This window comes from Abrus precatorius, unplaced genomic scaffold, assembly GCF_003935025.1.
Source record: "Abrus precatorius isolate BTA unplaced genomic scaffold, Abrus_2018 Scaffold2, whole genome shotgun sequence".
In the NCBI taxonomy this organism is placed as follows: domain Eukaryota; kingdom Viridiplantae; phylum Streptophyta; class Magnoliopsida; order Fabales; family Fabaceae; genus Abrus; species Abrus precatorius.
In genome coordinates this window covers 18977061-18998891 of record NW_020874362.1, presented here as the reverse complement: position 1 = coordinate 18998891, position 21831 = coordinate 18977061, and the positions used below count along the sequence as shown (strand labels likewise).

At 35.6% G+C, this 21831-nt stretch overlaps 3 protein-coding genes across 3 annotated transcripts; 2 read left to right on the top strand and 1 right to left on the bottom strand.

Moving 5' to 3' along the window:
• The first annotated feature begins 240 nt into the window (after nucleotides 1–240).
• LOC113859571 lies at nucleotides 241–960 on the top strand. The gene is made up of 2 exons (XM_027492307.1): nucleotides 241–475; nucleotides 569–960. The coding sequence occupies exons 1-2, from the start codon at nucleotides 241–243 to the stop codon at nucleotides 958–960; spliced, it is 627 nt and encodes a 208-aa protein (XP_027348108.1).
• A 566-nt stretch (nucleotides 961–1526) lies between these two features.
• LOC113859569 lies at nucleotides 1527–1898 on the top strand. The gene has a single exon (XM_027492306.1). The coding sequence runs from the start codon at nucleotides 1527–1529 to the stop codon at nucleotides 1896–1898; it is 372 nt and encodes a 123-aa protein (XP_027348107.1).
• Nucleotides 1899–8458: 6560 nt separating this feature from the next.
• LOC113859568 (putative U-box domain-containing protein 50) lies at nucleotides 8459–19628 on the bottom strand. The gene is made up of 6 exons (XM_027492305.1): nucleotides 19345–19628; nucleotides 12148–12592; nucleotides 11824–11964; nucleotides 10803–11339; nucleotides 8981–9646; nucleotides 8459–8656 (listed from the first exon to the last, which is right to left on the bottom strand). The coding sequence occupies exons 1-6, from the start codon at nucleotides 19626–19628 to the stop codon at nucleotides 8459–8461; spliced, it is 2271 nt and encodes a 756-aa protein (XP_027348106.1).
• Between the last annotated feature and the right edge of the window lie 2203 nt (nucleotides 19629–21831).

Here is a 21831-nt window from a genome sequence, read left to right as displayed (position 1 = left end):
CCTTCCCTTATTTTGAAGTATTTTATAAAAAATTGTTATTTGAATTTGTGATATTTTGATTAAATTGAAATTAAATTTAAGGCATTACAATTATGGTATCAGAGCAGTTCATCCAAACCGGATTGGGGTATTGGGCTGAAGCGTCCAAGATAAGTGTTGATTGTTTTGTTTTCCTGAATTATAAATGTATTATTGATTTGATGTGTTGGACTATGACTGTTAAATTGTGTAGCTTAGAATATGTCTGGTAGAGGTAGTGGTAGAGGAGCTAGAGGCACCAATGACCTCATGGAACACATGGCTCAGATTCTAGAAGCCATGGTGCATAATCAAGGTGGAGAGCCGGCTCCAAAGTTTGAGGGTGGATTCAATCTTGAAAGAGCCCAAAGGTGGGTGGCTGATGTGGAGAAGATCTTCAATGCAATGGGATGTCGTGAGAAGAACAAGGTTGCCTATGCCACCTACTTGCTGTGTGGTGAGGTTGAGGACTGGTAGAGGTTTGCCGGTCAGACCCTGCCACAAGAAGATGGCTATGTTCAGTGGGAAGCATTCAAAACCATCTTCCTAGGGAACTACTTTCCCCGGGACCTAAGGAAGCAAAAAGCTAGGGAGTTCCTTGAACTGAAGCAAGGAAGTATGATTGTAGGAGAGTATGCAGCTAAGTTCCAAGAGCTGATGAAGTACTGGCCTCATTATCAGCATAGTGATGGAGTGGAGGATCTGTGTGCTCAGTTTGAGCATGGATTAAGGTCAGACATTCGGGTTACAGTCAGTGTCTTTCAACTGACGGACTTGCCCACTCTGGTGAGCAAGAGCAGAATCTTTGAAGCTAACTCAAGAGGGAAGACGGTGGACACTAAGGGAGCCGGCCCAGTGAGGCAAGATAGAAGACCCCCTAGGTTCTCAAGGAGACCGTATTCGGGTTCAAATAGCTCTCAGTCTCGAGGGAGTTCATCTTAGGAGAAGAGCAGTGGGAGTGATTCAGGATCAAGTTCTTTCAGAGGACCGCTCAAGTGCTTTAGGTGTGGAGGGCCACACATGGTGAAGGACTGCCCACAGTCGAGGATAACTTGCAGCAACTATGGGAAGTCAGGGCACGTTGCCAATGAGTGCTGGGCCACTAAAAGAAGCGGTAGTGCAAGTGCATCCCAAAGGCCGGAATCAAGAGGAAGTACAGGGCCAAGTATGGGGCAGAAGCTGAGCATTCTTGGTAGAGTTTTTGCTATGAGTAGAGCAGAGGCTTCACAGTCAGAGGAGTTGATCTGAGGTAAATGCATTATTAAGGGTCGATTACTTGATGTGCTGTTTGATTCGGGTGCTACGCACTCTTTTATATCTGTGGATTGTATAAAGAGTCTGGGCTTGTATGTGACTGAATTGCCATGTAATGTTGTGGTGACTACCCCTACGGGTAAGCCAATTGTGACATCATGGATGTGTCTGGGGTGTGCAATAATGGTACATGGTAAAGAGTTTGAGGTGGACTTAATTTGTTTACCTCTTTCTAAACTGGATGTTATTATGGAATGGATTGGCTTGCTGCCAACCATGTGCTGCTGGACTGTAGGGAGAAGACTTTGATCTTCGGTGCAACAATGACGGAGGTTCCAAGGCTTATGAGCCAGGGAGCGTGGGAGAACACGGTAAACGCCAAGGCTTTCATGGTTATGTTCTTAATGGAAACTGAAAGTGTAGTGGAGCTGGAGTATATTCCAGTGGTCAAAGATTTCTTGGAAGTGTTTCTTAAAGATATTTCTGAGCTACCGCCTAAGAGGGAGATAGAGTTTGCTATTGACCTCATTCTGGGAGTAAGCCCAATTTCTGTGGCGCCTTACAGGATGTCACCAGTGGAGTTGGCAGAGGTCAAGAAGCAAGTAGAAGACCTATTGCAAAAATAGTTTGTGAGACCGAGTGTGTCAGAGAGCACCAGTGCTCTTGGTGAAGAAGAAGGATGGAAGCATGAGGATGTGTGTAGATTACCGGCAGTTGAATAAGGTGACGGTCAAGAACAAGTATCTGCTTCCAAGGATCGACAATTTGATGGATCAGCTGAGGGGAGCAGCAGTGTTTTCGAAGATCAATTTGAGATTGGGATACCATCAAATCTGAGTGAAAGATGCAGATGTGCCTAAGATGGCGTTCAGGACGCGGTATGGTCACTATGAGTATTTGGTGATGCTGTTTGGGGTGACCAACGCGTCTGCGGTGTTCATGGACTACATGAACAAGATCTTCCACAAGTTTCTGGATAAGTTTGTGGTGGTGTTCATCGATGACATCCTAATTTATTCAAAGACTCAAGAAGAGCATGCTGAGCACTTGAGGATTGTCCTACAAATTCTGAGGGAGAGACAGTTGTATGCGAAATTCTCCAAGTGTGAGTTCTGGTTGTCGGAGATCCAATTTCTGGGACATGTAGTATCGAAGGAAGGAATCATGGTAGACCCTGCAAAAGTGGAAGCAGTGGCTTAGTGGCCAAGGCCGACGAATGTGACAGAGGTGTGCAGTTTCCTCGAATTGGTAGGCTATTACAGGAAGTTCATTGAGGAGTTCTCCAAGACAGCATTGCCCTTAACGAAGCTAACTCGCAAGGGAAAAGAGTTCAAGTGGACCAAGGGGTGTGAAGCTAGTTTCTTGGAGCTGAAGATAAGGTTGACTTCAGCGTCAGTGTTGGCTCTACCTGACCACCCGTAGCGAAAGTTTAATGTGTGTTGCGATGCATCTGGATAAGGACTTGGTTGTGTCTTGATGCAAGACGGGTGAGTGGTTGCCTATGTCTCAAGACAGTTATGCCCGCATGAAGTCAACTATCAGACACACGATCTGGAGTTGGCCGCAGTGGTGTTTGCTCTTAAGGTATGGAGGCATTACCTATATGGGGCGAGGTTTGAAGTGTTCAGTGACCACAAAAGCTTGAAGTATCTATTTGATCAAAAGGAGCTGAATATGCGGCAGAGGAGATGAATGAAATTTCTCAAGGACTACGACTTCACATTGTCTTACCACCCTGGCAAGGAAAATGTGGTAGCCAATGCTTTGAGCCGGAAATCATTGCATGTGGCAGCAATGATGGTGAAAGAGATGGAGTTGATTGAAGAATTTCGGGACATGTATTTGGCCATGGAGGTGAGGCCAGGGAGTTTATATCTCGGAGCAATGACGATTCACAACGACTTCCTGGTGTACGTCCAAGCTGCTCAGTAGGGAGATGCTTTCCTGCAAGACATGATGAGACAGAAGGATGAGGGAAAGGACTTGGATTTCCACCGTGATGAGAACGGAGTGATTAAGTTCCGGAACCGAGTGTGCATTCCTCAAGTGGATGCGCTGAGACAAATGGTGCTTGAGGAAGCGCATAAGAGCAGAATGAGTTTTTACCCCAGTGCAACAAAAATGTATCAGAATCTTTGGAAGAGTTTTTGGTGGAATGGAATGAAGAGGGACGTGGCTGAATATGTGGCTAGATGCCTAACTTGTCAGAAGGCGAAGGTAGAGCACCAGCGTCCACCTAGGTTGTTACATTCGTTGAAGATCCTTGAGTGGAAATGGGATAATATTTCCATGGACTTTGTTTCTAGGCTGCCCAAGACTAGGAACAACCATGATGCCATCTGGGTGATAGTGGATCGGTTGCCCACGGCTGCACACTTTCTTCCGATCAACATGAAGTATAAATTGGAGTGACTTGCGGAGTTGTATGTTCGGGAGATAGTCAGGCTGCATAGAGTGTAACATCTTGTACTTTGATTTAAATAAAATGAGGTTTGTTAAAGTATAATTCGAATAGATTTGGATAGAATTTATATTTTTTAAAAAAATGTGAATAGTAAAACCGCCTATGAACAGTGTCGATGAACAGTAAAATTATCTATGAACAGTACAAATCGTGTATGAACAATGAAATTGCCTATGTACAATGACCAATGACATCATCAGTGACATCATCATGATGTCATGGCTATATCTCACCATTTTCTCTCATACTAAACCCTCATAAACTTAGATTTCTCTTCAGATCTATGATTCTACGTCTGTTTAAAAGGATTTCAAGTAAATTTCTTTAAGTTTCAAGTTAGATTTACCGTTCGTTTTTCTTCTTCTTCTTCTTCTTATAGATGTTTATGATGTTCTTAGGAAAAACTCCATTCTAGAGTTAAAATCTTTGGTTAAATCTTTGTAAAAGCTCTGTTTTGAGGTAAGAGGGGCTCTACTTTATCATTTTGTTATGTTTATTACTTGTATTCTCATAGATCTTGTCATGTATGTGATTATATGTGGAATAATCCTTGTTTTATGAGAAATAATCGGTGAAAAGTGAGAATAATTGGCTGTTTATGTGATTTTATGATGAATACATGGTGAAAATGTGATATTATGTTCAAATAGGGCATGATAAGGTATATTGAGGATGATTGATATGATTTTATGATATGAAATATACAAAGAGATGGATGTTTCATGTTTGAATATATTGTGTTTCATATAAAAATGATATGTATTGTGAATATGTCATGGTTTGAGGTATATGATGAAAAGTATGTGGAAATATGACAAAAAATATGTGTGAACATGAGAAATAGCATATGTGAACATGTGAATATACTTGAAAGAGTATGAGATGGAAAAAGGATATGAGGTAAATAATTACAGAGATACACTGGGGGAGTGGAAGATGAAGACGATATGGTATGTGTTAGGGAAATGAAGGGTGGTGGGTGACATTCGAGATTGTGCACGGAATATTGTGTTCAAATGCACCACATGGCCACACACTCGTTTCTCAACTTGACTCCTGACCATTACCTTTGCTAAGGGGCTGTCTATTGCATGCGTTGTATCCGTATTGCATTGGGCCATCCAGTGACTATTTACATGGATGTGTAAGACCTCGGGATAGAGGCATCAGATAATTGTGGCCACAGGGCGCGGTAAGCACGGATAAAAGTAAAAGAAATTGTGAATATGTGGAATATAATATGTGTTGAGATAAGAACATGCTTTATATGACACTATGATATGTAATGCCATGATGTTTTCTTTAATCGTGATAAGATGTGTTTTATGGTGAATATGTGTTATGTATGAGTGGTAGGGTAGAGACTCACCCTTACACAACATTTTCAGGAAACTAGGACGAATAGTACCAGACTCACAGTGCATGGATGGATGAGAACTGCTATAGGACTTAGTTATTTTGAGCTATGTAATGGATATTTTTAGTTCTATAGCATTCTTTTGAAATAGTTGTAAAACTACTATTTCTTTTTGTTGTTGATGAAAATTTTAGGATCTTTGTTTTCTAAAGTACTTATGAATCAATGAAACTTTACTCTATGAATCTTATATCATTTCATTGTTTTTTTTTTTTTTTAGAGAGTTTTTGAAAGAAAATTTATTTTACCATTTAAATTTTTATAAAAATTTATCATATATTGATGAAAGAAATATAAGGTGTTACATGGAGTGCCGACTAGTGTGGTGTCAGATAGAGATCCGAGGTTTACCTCGAGGTTTTGGGAGAGCCTGCAACGGGCATTAGGGACTAAGTTGAGACTGAGCTCGGCTTATCACCCATAGACTGACAGTCAGACTGAGCGAACCATCCAATCCCTGGAGGACTTGTTGAGGGCTTGTGTGCTTGAGCAACAGGGAACTTGGGAAGAGTGCTTGCCGTTAGTGGAATTCACGTACAACAATAGTTATCATGCTAGTATTGGAATGACACTGTTTGAGGCTTTGTATAGGCGGAGGTGCAGGACCCCATTGTGTTGGTATGAAACCGGAGAGGTGACTTTGTGTGCGCCAGATATGATCCAAGGGCAAAATGAGAAGATCAGAACGATCAAAGAGAAGATAAAGGCTACCCAAGATCGACAAAAGAGTTACTATGATAAGAGGAGGAAACCGTTGGAGTTCCAAGTGGGGGACCATGTGTTTCTGAAGGTCTCGCCTATGACCAGAGTTGGGAGGGCTCTAAAATCTTGGAAGCTATCTCCTAAGTTTATTGGACCATTCGAAGTGCTGAGTAGAATTGGTCCGGCTGCGTATCGGATCGCGTTGCCTCCGAATCTCTCAAATCTACATCTGGTGTTCCATGTGTCGCAGCTTAGGAAATATGTGCCAGATGCTTCCCATGTGATAGATCTTGACCCAGTTCAAGTGAGAGGGGACTTGTCGTATGATGTGTACTCGGTGAGGATTGCTGACCACTGTGTTAAACAGTAGAGGGGTAAAGAGATATCGTTGGTGAAGGTGATATGGAACTCGAGTGATGAGGGAGATGCCACATGGGAGACAGAGAGTAGAATGAGAGAGTTGTACCCGAGGTTGTTTTTGTAGTTTTGGTGTGTGTTGGATTGAATTTCAGGGACAAAATTCCTTAAAGGTGGAGAGAGTTGTAACGCCCCAAATTTTGGTAATATTAATAATAATAATAATAATAATAATAATTATTATTATTATTATTATTATTATTATTATATATTCATATGTGTGTTGATTTATTTGAAAATAATGTTTTATGTGTATTAACTACATGGATGTGTGTATATATGTGTATGTATGACTGGTTGGGCTGAAATAAGCTAAGTGCCTAAGTGCAGGGCGTGATACTGGGTTGTTCTCGCTGTACCGAAACGATTCTCGTTATAGCAAGAGGGCCCTATGAGGAAGGACCAGAACTGTCGCCTTCTCACTGTAGCGACAGTTTGAGGTGCATTTCTGGGTGCAGTCTCACTGTAGCGAGAGGGTCTCGCTGTAGCAAGATTCTGCAGAAATTATAGTGCAATTTTCTCTAGTTTTTTCGCTGTAGCAAGAGGGCGTGTCGCTGCAACTAGGGGAGAATATCTCGTTGTAGCGAGAGTGTCGCGACCAAAAAAGAATTTAAAGGGGGTTAGGGTTCGGGGAGAATTATTTTTCCCTCTCCTTTCGATCCTCTCCTTCCCCAAAGCCCTATTCCACCGATTAATTGCCTCCAAAGTCGTTCGGGAGCTTGATTGAAGGTTAAATCCGTGTAGGGATTGCTTGGAGGACGAAATCTATGAGGGGAAGCATTTCTTGGTGGATTTAGCGTGTGGGTCTTCAATCCAAGGTAAGAGGGGGGCTCTATCCTACTTTTCTGTGCATGAATTGTTGATATTTTGCTGAATATTGTGTTGTGACTGAGTTAGTGGGTAAGAAATTGCTGAGAAATGTAATGTGGGCCATGTGCCGTGATATGTGAACATTATGTGTGTGATCTGAAATTGATGGATTTGGATTATATGTAAATGTTGTGTGATAGAATGAGTATGGGCACTTGTGTCGTATATTTGAATGAATATTGTGAAAATGTGGGCCAAGGGCCATGTAATATGAACGATAATTGTAGGCTGCGTGCCGTGTGCTGTGAATTGAATATAGGTTGTGTGCCATGTGTAAGCATGACTATTGCATGCGTGAATGAAATATGTGTGAATGGGCGTGTTAGCGCCGTTGTAATGTGTTGTAAATGGTTCAGTGATACACTGGGGATGTGGGAGATGAAGACGGTAGAAATACCTTGGGGAAGAGGAAGTGGTGGTGACACCGACTGCGGAATAGGTGGTGTCACCACAGGCCGCACACTTTCTTCCTGACTAGACCTCTGACCACTATCTTTACTGAGCGACCCGTGACTGTCCACGTGGTATCCGTGAGGTGGGGGTAACTGGCGACCATTCATAGTGAAAATCTGTGATCACAATGCCATATTGAGTGTGGCTGGCATGCATATGCATGGGTTTATGAATTGTACTTATAGATGTGAAATGCTGCTTGTGATTGTGTTTGTTTAATGTGTTGGAAATGTTCTGGAGGTGAGACTCTACGTTGATAGTGTATTTTGGATAGTGTAGAGTACTCATCCTTACATTCATTTTTTAGGTAATCAAGACGATCAACACCGGATTCAGTGAAGGGATAGATGAACTGCTATAGGACTTAGTTTTTATTTTAAAATTTGTTGTAACTAAACTAGTCTTGTAGCAGTCATTTGATATTAATTTGTAACTCTTCCCTTATTTTGAAGTATTTTATGAAAATTTGTTATTTGAATTTGTGAAATTCTGATTAAATTGAAATTAAATTTAAGGCGTTCCAGAAGATATTATATTATGTATAAGGTGAGATTGAAGATGCTTTTGATTCCTAACCATTTTATCCTTTAGAAACTTAATTTCATTGTGTTACATTTTATTTGTGAAAAAAATATCATATTTAATATTTATTGATTAGCTTTTTGCATTATTTTGATTTAATTTTTGCTTTATTTCATGAATTTTGAAAAATAATTTTTTTAAATTTATTCATCTATCAATTTTTATATATGCCGTTGAAAATTGATCCTAATCCTTGAGGATGATGTACTTTATCAATTGTCGCAATACATTACACTTGTTTTTCCTCTAACAATGAACAAAGTCCAAACGTGAGCATAGTTTTACATTGAAACTTTAGTTGATCTCATGCTTTGCCAGTCCTCAATTAGGGAACGAAGGGTATGATTAGGGGTAAGTAATCTGTGCTTCAGCCTTAGCTTTTTGGGTGATATGTCATGCCCTGATCGCAACCACTCTTCCATTGCTTCTAGCTCATAAGAAAACCCATCTGCTGCCACATGTGGATTTTTCATTATCTTCTGCGGTGAACGACACAAAATATACACCGTAAGGTCCGTCCAAAATTTGATTGCGATGTCTTTATAAAAAAAAATGTTAACACCAGTTCTAAGAATTTATTTTAAATTAAAATTAATCAATTTTGTTAAAAAATATTTGTACGTAAAAATTATGAAGTATAATAAAAATTTCCTTTTTAAAAGAAAAACTTATAAATTTGGATGCTGAAAATCTGTTTTAAGAGCCGATTTCAACAAAACAGTGTTAAAAAAAAAAAAGCTTCACATCCAATTTTATTTCCTAACAAAGTTGTTAGAGAATAAATAAAAAAATAGGATACCAACCTGAAGGATAGGGCAAATAAAAATACTAGGCACATCACTGGAGTATTGTCCATTTAGATTCCCATGAATGATAACCCTCCCTCCTACCTTAGCAACCATGTCATCACCCTTTCTTCTGATCAGATTGAGTTCCTCCTTGACTCTTGCAATGCTCATTTCTCCATTGGGCCCACAGTTCATGAACATGCACCTCATTGTTAAGCCCACCATTTCTCTAGCTACATCCAATGGCCAATGTTCACCAATCTCATCATAAAAAACCTTTGTATCCATTGCTACCAAATTTCTTCTTCCAGTCAATAGATTTTGCAACACAACTCCTATTGCCTCCATATCTGACTTGACTTTGCATTCATCACTGCACCCATAAAGCCCAAACCCTGTGATCTTTGCAACATGATTGCAGTCTAGGAGAATTTTGGAAGGGGAAGGATGACAATGAATAATGGGCCTAGACTGAGCTGAATTTAGAAAGAGGAGCCCAGAACACACTTCTATGGCTATCCTTATGCAATCACGCCAGCTTAAGGCCCGGCCTCTTTTACAAAATAACATTTCTTCCAAGCTTCCATTTTGCATGTATTCTAAAACTATGCATTTGGGCTCAGAGCAGAAGCCCACAGTGGCAACCAGATGAGGTTGCCGAATACTACCAAGGGACCTCACCTAAATACAGTTGAATTCAAGTTCATTAAAAGTTGATAACAACACTTTATTTAAAGTATACTCGAAGATGAAACAAAATACAACATTAAAACCACTTTATGCTTCATTTCTTAAATTGTACTCTTCAATAAAACTAATAAACAATACGATATATTGCACATCATATGCATTTGTCTCTACTAACTAATTTCTGTTAAGCATGCGACAAATCATACCCTTGCATTCAGACTTGACCATGCCAAATTATATAATCTTCAACCTAGAGTTTTATGGTTTTGTGGTAAGGAGGCTTTTCTTTTTCATCTTAACACAAGTATCTTTTAAAGTTTAAGTAAAAACATTCACAATATAATAATGTTAACTCCTTTGATAAAGATATTTTCTATATATAAATATTGAGAAAGAAGTTTCTTATACTAATGTAAATCTAAAAAATTTTACATTCAATTTGAACATTTTATTTAATTTACATCTAATAATCAGTCAAGTAATAAATATATTAATTGACTAATTATTAAATGTAAGTTAAATAAAAGACTCAGATCGAGTATAAGAGTTTTTAGACTTATATTAATGTGAGAAGATCTTGCTTCATATATATATATATATATATATACACATAATTTTATCATAAGAAGAAGAAAAAAAAACATATAACAATAAAGAGTTTGATTTCTTTCAAGTTATATACATGTTTTCCAAATGAAAAAAATCAATAGTAGAAAAATTTTCATTTTTTCAAATGTGTTTATTCAAATTGATTTAAATTAATTAGGCTATAATACAACTCTGACTACATGGATATAAGATTCAAAAATATATTATGTAATTCAAATCAAATAAATTTTTTTTCAGAACGTTTAATTTCTTGTAATTGTGAAATAAAAAAAAAAGTTCTAAAACTTATTAACTTTTTTTTAATAAAATCAATTTTCATGCTTTCACAAGCATATCATAACCACGCAATTACATGCCGTTGGTAAATTAAATAATGAAATTAAATTTTATAATTCGGTACAATTTTAAGAGAATGCATTCACTGTACAAACAATTTAAATATACTATTCTTTGAGTTTAGTTTTCATCCACGATTATTCTTCTTCTTTTACACTTAGTACTATAGTAACAAGTAAAAATTGTATTATTGGTTGTTTACCTTGGCTTGGAAATCTGGTTGGGACAGGGCAGAATCAGAATTGAGTATCTTGATTGCAACAGTGGAATGGTTCATTTGTGCTCTATAGACATTGGTCGAATTCCCACAAGGTTTCAACCTCAAATGCTCTGAAAAATTATGGGTGGCCAAGGTCATCTCTTCCTTGGTGTACTCTCTGAAATTACAACTCTTCTCCGTTAGCCTAACACTCATTCTTGTGGCATCTTTTTCTTTGAAAAACTTAATCCTTCTATTCAGCACATCCCTTTGTCTCCTTAGATCATTTATCTCCATAAGCATCTCTGTCCTTTCAGCCAATATTTTCCCTACTATGGTTTCAGCTTCTGACACTGCCAGTGTGCAATTATGAAGCCTGTTTTGGAGCACTGATTGCTCCTCAACCACTGCACTAAGCTGTTTTTTGCTCTCTTCAACATCCATTCTAATTTCATCAAGTTGTTCTTTTTCTGCATCCAGTTCCTTCTCTAGTTCTTCCCTTCTTGTCACTTCTTCCTTTCTTAGAGATTCCAGTTCTTCCTGCAAAAAGGATGATTGTGACAACAATTTGGGTGAAAACTGTTAAAATGGTCTACAGCAGTCCAAAAGGAAAAAGACATCTATCAATGGAGTAAAGGTACTTGTGTTCGAGTTTGGTAAATTTAATTTCTTACTCTTAAAATAATTCAAATTAATTACACTTGCATTTTTGTTTGGAAAGTGTGCTATATGAGAAATTTATTCTTATGATTTTTCTTACCCGATTAGTATTGCAAACGATAAGAAATGAATAAACAATAAAATTTCATTAAAAATTATAATATTTAATAATATCAATAAATTAAACTTTATAATTTTTAATAAAAACTTATCATACAAAAAAAAATTATTTTATACAATATTGTGCATATTAAAAAAATTAGTCTTTTCAATTATATTATTATTCTTGAATTTACTTCAAAATAGCATTGTTGTAACAAATCTGCTGGAGAGAAAAAGCTCAATTGCTTATGAATTTTATTACCCGACGGTTACATAAATAAATAGCCCATTCAGCCTTTTCATGTCTCTCCATATTTGTCACGTCTTCTTTCCTCTTCATTTGGATGGTTTTGTAAGCTTCATTCAGTTTCTCTCTGAGGATCTCAATATTTTCTGCTGCACTCTGGTGTTGGTATCCAAATTGAACAATAATGTTGATAAGTCTACAATGTGACATATAATGTAAACAAAGGAAAAAAGAAACAAAAAACGAAAAAAACCAAACTAAGCCCAAGAAAGTATATAAATACTATCATTAATAAGGGTCATATAATTTGGAAATGATATCTAACAAAGTTTTAGCTACCTTATTATTAGAATTGTTACATTCTTTGGCATATGGCTCTATTGGACTAATCATGGGGGAGACCTCGTTGTCTTGGACATAACTTCCTTCTTCTGAATTTAAAGACATTAATTCTTGTAAATAATTTTCAACTTCTTGGAAAGAAAATTCCCATTGGTTTTGGTTAAGATGGGGCTCCAAATTTGTAGAGAAAGTAAATGATTCACTAGAACCTGTATGTTGGGAATCAACGGTTTTATCAATGAACATTCTCTCTAACCAATCCTTAAAATTTATCTTCTCTCTCATTTTGGCAACCTTGACCCCATCAACATCCTCCATCATTATCTCATCATTCTTCATACGAGGTGAAACATGTTTCCCTTCACAAATAATGAACAACTCACAGAATGCAGGTTTGTGCTGATGAACGTAGAACATTCCGTTAATGTCAACTTTCGATTTCCTAAAAGAGAAGGAAAGGAAAGGAAAATGTAAGAAAAGTCATCCAAGTTAGTATAAATGGATTGTACTTTATATCTTGTGTAAACTAATAAAAATAATAGGAGTTAAACTAAATAAATAGGATTAATAAAATATATATAAATATTAAATAAAATATAATTCAAAATTTGATCTCTCTCTCACTCTCTCTTGAAAACCTAAAGTTACAAAGCAGGAGACCAAATACACGGTCACTCTTAAGTTGGATAAGTTATTTGTATGCCATAATGATAAATAGGAACTTACGAAGGATTTGCCAACATAAACAAAAACAAATGTCTCATTGCTCTTAATTATATTATTGAAATTGAAGGAGGAGATGAAAAATCGAGATTTGAAAATGTTAATAAAATTGCTTGCATTTCCACCAAGATAAGAATAGGAAAGAAGGCTTTCCAACCAGACTAGGATTATTGGAATGGTGGAGAAACAGAGAATAATTATTCTGACATATTCACTTAGGATACTTCAAAAAATGAATGTTTTCGTATTAAAAAGAATCCTAAGAAGTATTTAAAGAAAACAATGATATAGTAACTATCAAAATAGGTTAAGCTATTCGACAAAGATTTACTGTCTAACTTTTTTAAGGTTTAACCCGGTTTGACCTATTCAAGTAATAGACTTAATTAATTAAATAAGTTAGGTAGAAAAAGTTTACTATGTTTATTAAAATGACCTATTTAAAATTTATAATAATATAATAAATAAAATTTTAAATAAATAAAATATTAAATCATAAAACCTAATTTTTTTTGTTGGAGTTGAAGAGTGTTCATATCACATATCTTCTAAGAGAAAGAGTTTTAACTCGTTGGAGTCTTTTGCGTTACTGTCATTTGTTCTATGCATAACGTTGATTTGCAATTGTGTTATTTCGATTATGTATTTTAATGAAATAGAAATATATAATTTTATTATACATATTCAAGGTGTTAAACTATTTTTTTTATAACTTATTTAGATATAAGCCTTGTGGTCTTTATAAAGATATATCTGTTTAGATAGTTTAATAGCCTATTTATAAAAATGCTTAATGACCTATTGAAGGTCTCAATACGAAGTAGGCTAAAAAGACTAATATGCTAAAGCAGGCTTTTAAAAAGGCTAGACTAGGCTTAATAAAAAGCCTATGACAGATAATAAGTCAGACTTAGACTTCAAAATTGTTAAATAAACCAAGCTTATTTATGCAAAGCCTGCTGATGTAACATGTTTTAGGTTTATATTTATAGTTTTATTTTGATTAATAAACACTTTTCATATGACTTATTTTTAGAGTTTTTATCATTTTCTAGTTTTTTGAATAAATTGGTCATGTTACAAATAAATACATTGATTTTGTATTTTCAGTTATTTTGACCTTTGACTACTCTTTTAACCATAACTTTGTCTACAAATATTTTTTTGGCTGATTTTAGTTGCATTGGATTCTATACATCCAGGACTTCAAAATGCATATATGGATCGCTGGATTTGGAGTTATTTTTTTATTTTTTATATTTTTTGAAGTTGAGGTAGATTTGCTAAATATTGTTACAGGATTGCATTTAGACCCTTGTTATTTAATAATTTTATTTGAGCTTTTAGACATTATTGAGGCTCAAATTTTGGCCACTTAGTTTACCCTAATCAGAACTTATAAATAGATTAATAGTTCTAAATTAGAGGAGATATTAGACACTTTCAACTTTTGAGATTTGGCCGAAATAAGAATCCTTATTTTTACTTTTTCTTGAATTCTCTTGTTCTCTTCTCATTCTTGTGTGGGTTAAGTGCTTCGATGGAAGGTTAAACCACCCGTTTAATCTGCGGAATCTAAATGCTATAATTTTGATTTGAGTTCTGAGTCGAATTGCTCTAAGTTTGTTCTTTCTCCCTAACCTCAAATTTGTATATTGTTATTGTGATTAACTTTTCTGTTGTTAGAATTCAAATTAGGATTCGATTGATATTCTAATTTGATAATTAATTCGGGTTAGGTTATGATAATTTGATTTAATCTATGATCTAGTTTAATTAGGTTATTCGATTGAATTAATAATTGAATTGGGTAAACGTTCAAACTCAGATTAAGATCTTTAGATACTGTGTTAATCGGGTTATATGCATTTGGTACTATGTAGATTGATATTTCTTCATTTGTTTTCTCCCAAATTTATTTTGTTCGTAATTTAATTTAGTATTTTGTAAATTTTAAAACCTCCAAAACCTTACTTTTATTCTTTTAGAAAAACCTAAAATTGAATTTAACTAAAGATATGTCTATGTGAATCAACCTAAGTTGAGCTCTATATTGCAAAATTCTTAGCGAAACTTAGTTATTTTGATAGTGACTCGACATCGTCTATCAAATTGATGCCGTTGTCAGGGATACGTTGTCAGTTTTAATTTATTTTAAGAATTGTTGCGTTTTTCGTGTTTGTTAATTTTGCATAATTTGATTTTTCATTATTTTAATTCTTAGGCTTTTGTTCATTTTGTTTTTTTTTTTGTTCTTGTTTGCGATTTGATATTTTTCCTCTTTTTACATTAGTTCATTTGTTTAAGTGTATTTAATTTTTATCATTAATAAGGTTAAATGATAATAATAATAATAATAATAATAATAAGATTTTGTTCCACTATTTACTGAATTTTGCAAATTATTTGTCATATGTTTTTCTATGCGTTTCTTTCATTCTGAAAATTCTGCTATTTCAAAGTTCTGAATTTTGATTTTGAATTTTAGATTTTAAATTTTGTATTTTTGGAGAATTGGATTAACAGAATTGCTATAGAATTGTGTGACTTGTAGGGATTTCGCAGAGATTTTACGTAGATTTTGCACAGATTTGAGGAGCAGTGAATAAAGATTCCTCAGATTTAGTTTAGATTAGATTATATATATATATATATATATATATATATATTTGAACTTTAAATTATACTTAAGATATGATTAGTTTTTTTAGATAGATTAGTTTTGAATTTAAAATTAAAAAAAATTATCTAACTAATTTGCTAATTTAAATTTAAATTTCAAATTTTTTTATTAAAATTTTTTTTGAAAAAAAATTAATAAATATTTCTAAAAAATAATAAATTAAATTAAAATAATTTTAATTTTTATTATTTTCTTTTCTTTTTATCACACTTCCTTTTGTAATTTATTTGGTTAATTTTTATTTTTTTTCTTTGCACATTTTCATTATGTAATTTGTATAAGGTTTGTTTGTTTCCTCACGTACCACTAATCATGCATAATATGAGTGAGGTCCTATACTCAGGTTTGAGTAAACTTTAGATTTAGAGGAGTTGTGTAGTTATAGTAATTTGAATGTATGTCATGTTTGTCTATCACGAGAACTTTAGCTAAAGTTTATCTTATCTATATAAGTCCCTACATCTAGTAGCTACCTATTGATTGAGGATGACTTTATGGAATAGATTTTGACTCTAATGATCTTTTATCGTTAGGCTTACAAACTACCCAAGGTGAGAATGCATGTCATAGATTATTAGGTTAGAACTTTAGGAACCTTGATAGAACACTACTGGAGCATAAATTCTATTATTACGCTACAATTTTATTTCTACATTATTTTATGGATTGTGAAAATTATTAATCTTATTCATCTTCATTTTATTTTATTCATTTTATGCATGGTGCTACTCAAAATCTCAAATTTTATTGTTTAGAACACTTTTCTAATTTTTTTATTTTTTTATTTTTGATATCTTAAAAAATCACAAAAAATTTAAAAAACTCTTAAAAATAGAAAATAAGGTATTCAGGTTGACTTTGACTTCTTCTTTTTTCGTCCCTTTGTGCATGACTAGAACTAATCCTAGGCAATTGCATGCATTTGATCCTGAAATAGAAAGAATTTGGAGTAGATTAAACAGATTGAAAGGTAGTGTGTATAGTTGGTCTCATACTCCCATCCTTCCTTTTCATTAAAAGCACTAGTGCTTCTCATGGTGATACACTTGGTCTCACAAACTGCTTCTGTAACAAGTCCTTTACTTGCTTCTTGACCTTTGTTAGTTCCACCGGTGACATCCTATATGGTGCCACAAAAATCGGGCTTGCTCCCGGAATGAGGTCAATAGCGAACATTCTAAGACATCTTTAGGAAAAACTTCCAAAAAGTCCCTTACCATCGGGATGTACTTTGATTCCACTCCACTTTCAACCTCTAGTGAGAACATAACCATAAAGGCGTTAGCATTTACCGTGTTCTCCCATGCACCTTGACTCAAAAGTCTAGGAATTCCCAAAGTCGTCGCACCAAAAATCAACGTCTTCTTTTTACAGTCCAGCAGCATATGGTTGGCGGCTTGCCAATTCATTCCCAAAATCATGTCCAATTAGGAGAGAGGCAAATAGATTAAGTCTACCTTAAAGTCCCTCCCATGCACCATTATCAAACACCCCAAACATACCTAAGAAGTTACGACCGGTTTACCCATAGACTTAGTCGTCACAACATTGCACAGTAATTCAGTCATATGTAAATCGTAACACCCTTAATTTCCTACATTGACTTCTTTAAAAATTTGAATTGCTAGTCTAGGTCAACATACATCTTTAAAAATATAATTGATTTTATTTTATGTTATTATTATTATTATTTTATTTTGCCTGAAATGCTAGGAATTGTTTTTCAAAATTTAGAAAACTATTTTCCTTTGTCATCTTTCTTCTTGTAGCATTAATTTTAGTATTCACTTTGTATATGTGCACTTGAGCACATTGTGCAGATAGATTTACCTTGAGAGGCTTTATTACCATAGGTGTAAAATAGATTTTGTTGATTATTGTATTATTACCTTTCAGAATAATTCCTGACGAAAAATATACTTAGGCATTCTACGCAAGGTATCGATTGAATTAATTACTTTCAATACCTTGCAATAAAGTATGAGAAGGAAACTCACCTCTCACTTATTACTAGGACATTAAAAATAAAAATATTCATACGGCCATGCTCTTAGGCAGTGCATGCAGTATTAAGTTCACTTTAGTTTTGATAATTCATGGTTTAAAACCAAATGAGTGTATGTATTTGTGAGTGGAAACAAAATTTCTGATCTCACATCTGATTAGATATAACACCTATTTATTTCCTCTACGAGACTCTTATGTTTCTTGAATTTTATTTAGTAAAATTATAGGCATAATTTCCAATTGAATTACCTATCTATATCCTCAACAATCATGTAAAAAGGAATATGTTCAGGTTAAATTTTTGGGGCATCCTTTCAATTTACTCAATGAAGGCCTGCATAAGGGAAACTTCTATTTAAAACCAGTGCAGAATGATAATGATGTGAAAGAGAAATAGAACCTTGTCCACTTCTCCACAATACCAAGACAAGGATAATGTAGCCGTACTCCCAGCCTTCTTTCAATTTCTTTCCAAACTTCATGTTGCATGAGAAAGGGCATATTGGCCTTGTATTTAAACTACACGTGTTACCCCCTTCTTCTATCATAATCTTTGGAGAGGCTCATGACAACGAAGATTAAATTGTTGAATGACATTGTAATTGTTATTAATTTGGGGAAGTTATTGTACAATCTTTAGACACCCTTCATTATCAACTTCCACCTTAGATAATGCATGAGGAAGGTGCAGGTCGTCTCACCATTAACCTGCACGTGTATCTCCTTACTAAACACTCACTACTCTAAAGATTTAATGGTTGGACTCACATGCTCTTATGCTTATAAATCAATGGGACAGGTTGCCTAAAGGAATGCACTGAACACAAAGATTGCATTCCTTCCACCCACAAAACTTCTTCCATCCATCTTGCTAGATTACCGCCACTAGAGAAGTAGAATGCTTTTTTTCACATCCGATCCCATAATTAAGAGAATACTTATGAAGTGGACATATTATCCTTCCGTTATCATAACCCAGAGTTACCTAACACCCCATTACAAATAAAGCAAAGAGAAACTAGCCTCTTGCTCTCTATGCTTACTCAAACATCACAATCACTTCCCCCTCCACTCTTTCCTCTTTGCATGAGCATCGCATACCAAAAAGAGAATACCAGAACTATACTGAGGTGATCATTTTTCTGCATCCTTATCCCTGTACTATCAAAATCAAGCCACCATCCAACATATTCTACCTTTCTTCAGCTGAGTTACATAATTAATAAAATCATCTTTCCAACAACATATCTTAAGCTCAAATCTGACATCGTTTGCCCCCTCATATCTTAAGCCACTCTCACTGCTCCTCTCTTGAGATGAAGTCTCTCTGGACTGAGAATGGCTGGAGCTCAAATACGGCTCCTTTGAGAACCTAGGGGGTCTTCTATCCTGCCTCATTGGACTACTCCCTCTAGTGTCCACTGTCTTGCCCTTCGAATTGGCTTAAAAAATTCTACACTTGCTCACTAGAATAGGCAAGTCAGTTAGTTGGAACACGCTGACAGCAACACGGATCTGTGGCCTCAGCCCGTGCTCAAATTGACCATACAAATCTTCCTTTCCATCCTCATGTTGATAGTGAGGCCAGTATTTCATCAGCTATTGAAACTTTACAGCATATTCCCGCACTGTCATGCTTCCTTGCTTCAAATCAAGAAATTCTCGAGCTTTCTGCTTCTTCAAATCCCGGGGAAAGTAGTTCCCTAGGAAGCTTGCCTTGAACACCTCTCATTGAATGTAGCCACCCTCTTTATGGCAAAGTCTGACTGACAAACCTTCACCAGTCTTCTGCCTCCCCATATATCATGTAGGTGGTGTAGGTCACCTTGTTCTTTTCCCTACACCCCATTGCATGGAAGATTTTCTCCATATCTGCTACCAATCTCTGGGCTTCTTCAAGGTCAAACTTCCTTTCAAACTTTGGAGAGTTGTGCCTAGTGAAGGCAGACAACCCTCTATACTTAGCTGGCTCTCCATCTTGGTTATGCACCAAGGCCTCTAGAACTTGGGTCATTCGCTTTAGGAGGTCATTGGTGATTCCAGCTCTTCTACCTCTACCGGCCATTTCTAATCTAATCTAGCAAATAATTCAACAAACCACATTCAATAAGTCAAATCAATAACATTTATAACTCAGGTAAACAAAACACATTAACACACAACTTGGACACTTCAACCCCAATACTCCAGTCCAGTTTGGATGAATTGTTTTAATACCAAAATTGTAACACCTTAATTTAATTGTTCAAGTAAATATTTTCGCAATAAAATGGAAATAATAAAAATAAATAGTTCCCAGTACACAGTTTCATTAAAGTATTTTAAAATAAGGATGAATTACAAATTTGAATCAATTATTGCTACAGGACATAATTAATACATTTTAGTTTCAACAATAAATATTCTAAGCTCTATAGTAGTTTCATCCATCCCTTCACTGAGTCTGACACTGATCGTCTTAGTCACCTAAAAAATAAATGTAAGGTTGAGTACTCTACACTATCACACATAAGCACAGAGACTCACCTTGCACGTTTCACACATTTACTAATATAATTCATAACATGCATCAAACAAACACAAGTAATACGTTCGACATTCAATTCCAATTCACATACAAGTGCGCTCACTGCACCATCAAACGATCCATACACACGTGCACTCACTGCACGTAGCCACGCTCACTGTAGTACTGTGATCACAGATTCATGATGCCCTCAATCCCAGGGACTTACTCAATTTCACACCATAGATGGTCGCCGAATATCCCCCGCTCCACGGATACAACATGTGAGGTACTGGTCCCTCCAAACAAAGGTGTTACTTAGAGGCTAAGTCAGGAGGATAGTGTGTGGCCTGTGGTGCACCCACGCTCACTGCTGGTGTCACCACCACCCTCTCTTCCCTAAGGTATTCCTACTGCCCCATCTTCTACACCCTAGTGTATCGTTGAACCATTCATAGTTTTCAATCAATTCAAACTCAATCACACTCAGCATGCCATTCATACACATTTTCACCAATTTCATATTATTCAACATCAATCAATGGCATGTCCACACATTTTCATCCACATTGTAACCAACTATTTCATCACAATCATCACATTTTATCAGACATCATGCTCCATATCAATCACATTGCATTCTACACCAAGATTTCCATTACAATAAAATTACAATTATGTCATTCTAGTCATACTCATCATCCATATTTATCCAATGTTTACCACACTACAAATAACATGAAAGTTTCATCAAGCACACCAATTTTCTACGTTCTTTTCAATCAAAACTCCACAAATAACAGTATATATAAAATTTTAACCCAAAGAGATAGGGTAGAGTCCCCTTTACCTCAGATTGAAGTCCTACAACACAAATCGAAAATGGAAATGTCCCCCACACAGATTTCATCATAAATACATGTAAGAATTTCGTGAGAAACCAAAGAGAACTTAGAAAACAAAGAAGATGGACGAAAACTGAAACCCTAGCCATCAAAACTTACCTCTAAATGCTCCAAACATGATTCCAACCTTTAATCTAGCTCATAAATGACTTTGGAGACAATTTAATCGATAAAATAGGATTGAGAGTTAAGAGAATCGAAGAGAGTTCGAAGAGAGGAATGGGAAATGAATTCCCTGAACCCTAAACTGTTCAAATAGCCTCTGAGTCGCAACAATCTCACTACAACGAGACATCTCTCACTATAACGAGACCCCTTCTTGCTGCAGCGAAAACCTCAGACGATTCTGCACTCTGGTTTCTGCAGAATCTCGCTATAGCGAGACTGAATTCCAGAAATGCACTCCCTTTGTTGCCTTCTCGCTACAACGAGAGCGCAACATAGCCACGCCCTCTGCCCAGGGCCTTCTCGCTACAGCGAGAATGCCTGCAGCACACTCCAACCTATATTTTCCAATCAGTTCAGCCCATCCATAAGTCAAACATTCTCAATACAGAATCAACATTCACACTCATGCTCCTACACACATATTAATATACATCCACGTCATTATACACATATACAATTATATTCACATCATCATATACATCAAATACACATTCAAATAGCAACTCACATATTCATATTAATAATCAAAATAATTTACAAAGCTCGGGGCGTTACATAGTGCGATTTATCATGACCCGATTATTTGTTTGTTTATTTTTATTTTTCTTTTTCTTTTTCTTTTTGTGCTTGTTGACTTTGTTTGGTTTAATCATTTGTAAATATTTTGATAACCCTAGGATAGATGCTTA

Bases quoted from the DNA above. Each gene is read 5' to 3' on its own strand.
- LOC113859571 (XM_027492307.1), top strand. From the start codon at position 241: ATGTCTGGTAGAGGTAGTGGTAGAGGAGCTAGAGGCACCAATGACCTC. The intron at 476-568 runs GTGAGGTTGAGG...CCATCTTCCTAG, and splicing joins TGCCACCTACTTGCTGTGTG to GGAACTACTTTCCCCGGGAC.
- LOC113859569 (XM_027492306.1), top strand. From the start codon at position 1,527: ATGGATTGGCTTGCTGCCAACCATGTGCTGCTGGACTGTAGGGAGAAG.
- LOC113859568 (XM_027492305.1), bottom strand. From the start codon at position 19,628: ATGGCCGGTAGAGGTAGAAGAGCTGGAATCACCAATGACCTCCTAAAG. The intron at 12,593-19,344 runs GTGAAGGTTTGT...CTTCTCTTTTAG, and splicing joins TATGGGGAGGCAGAAGACTG to GAAATCGAAAGTTGACATTA. The intron at 8,657-8,980 runs GTTGGTATCCTA...CGTTCACCGCAG, and splicing joins TTATTTGCCCTATCCTTCAG to AAGATAATGAAAAATCCACA.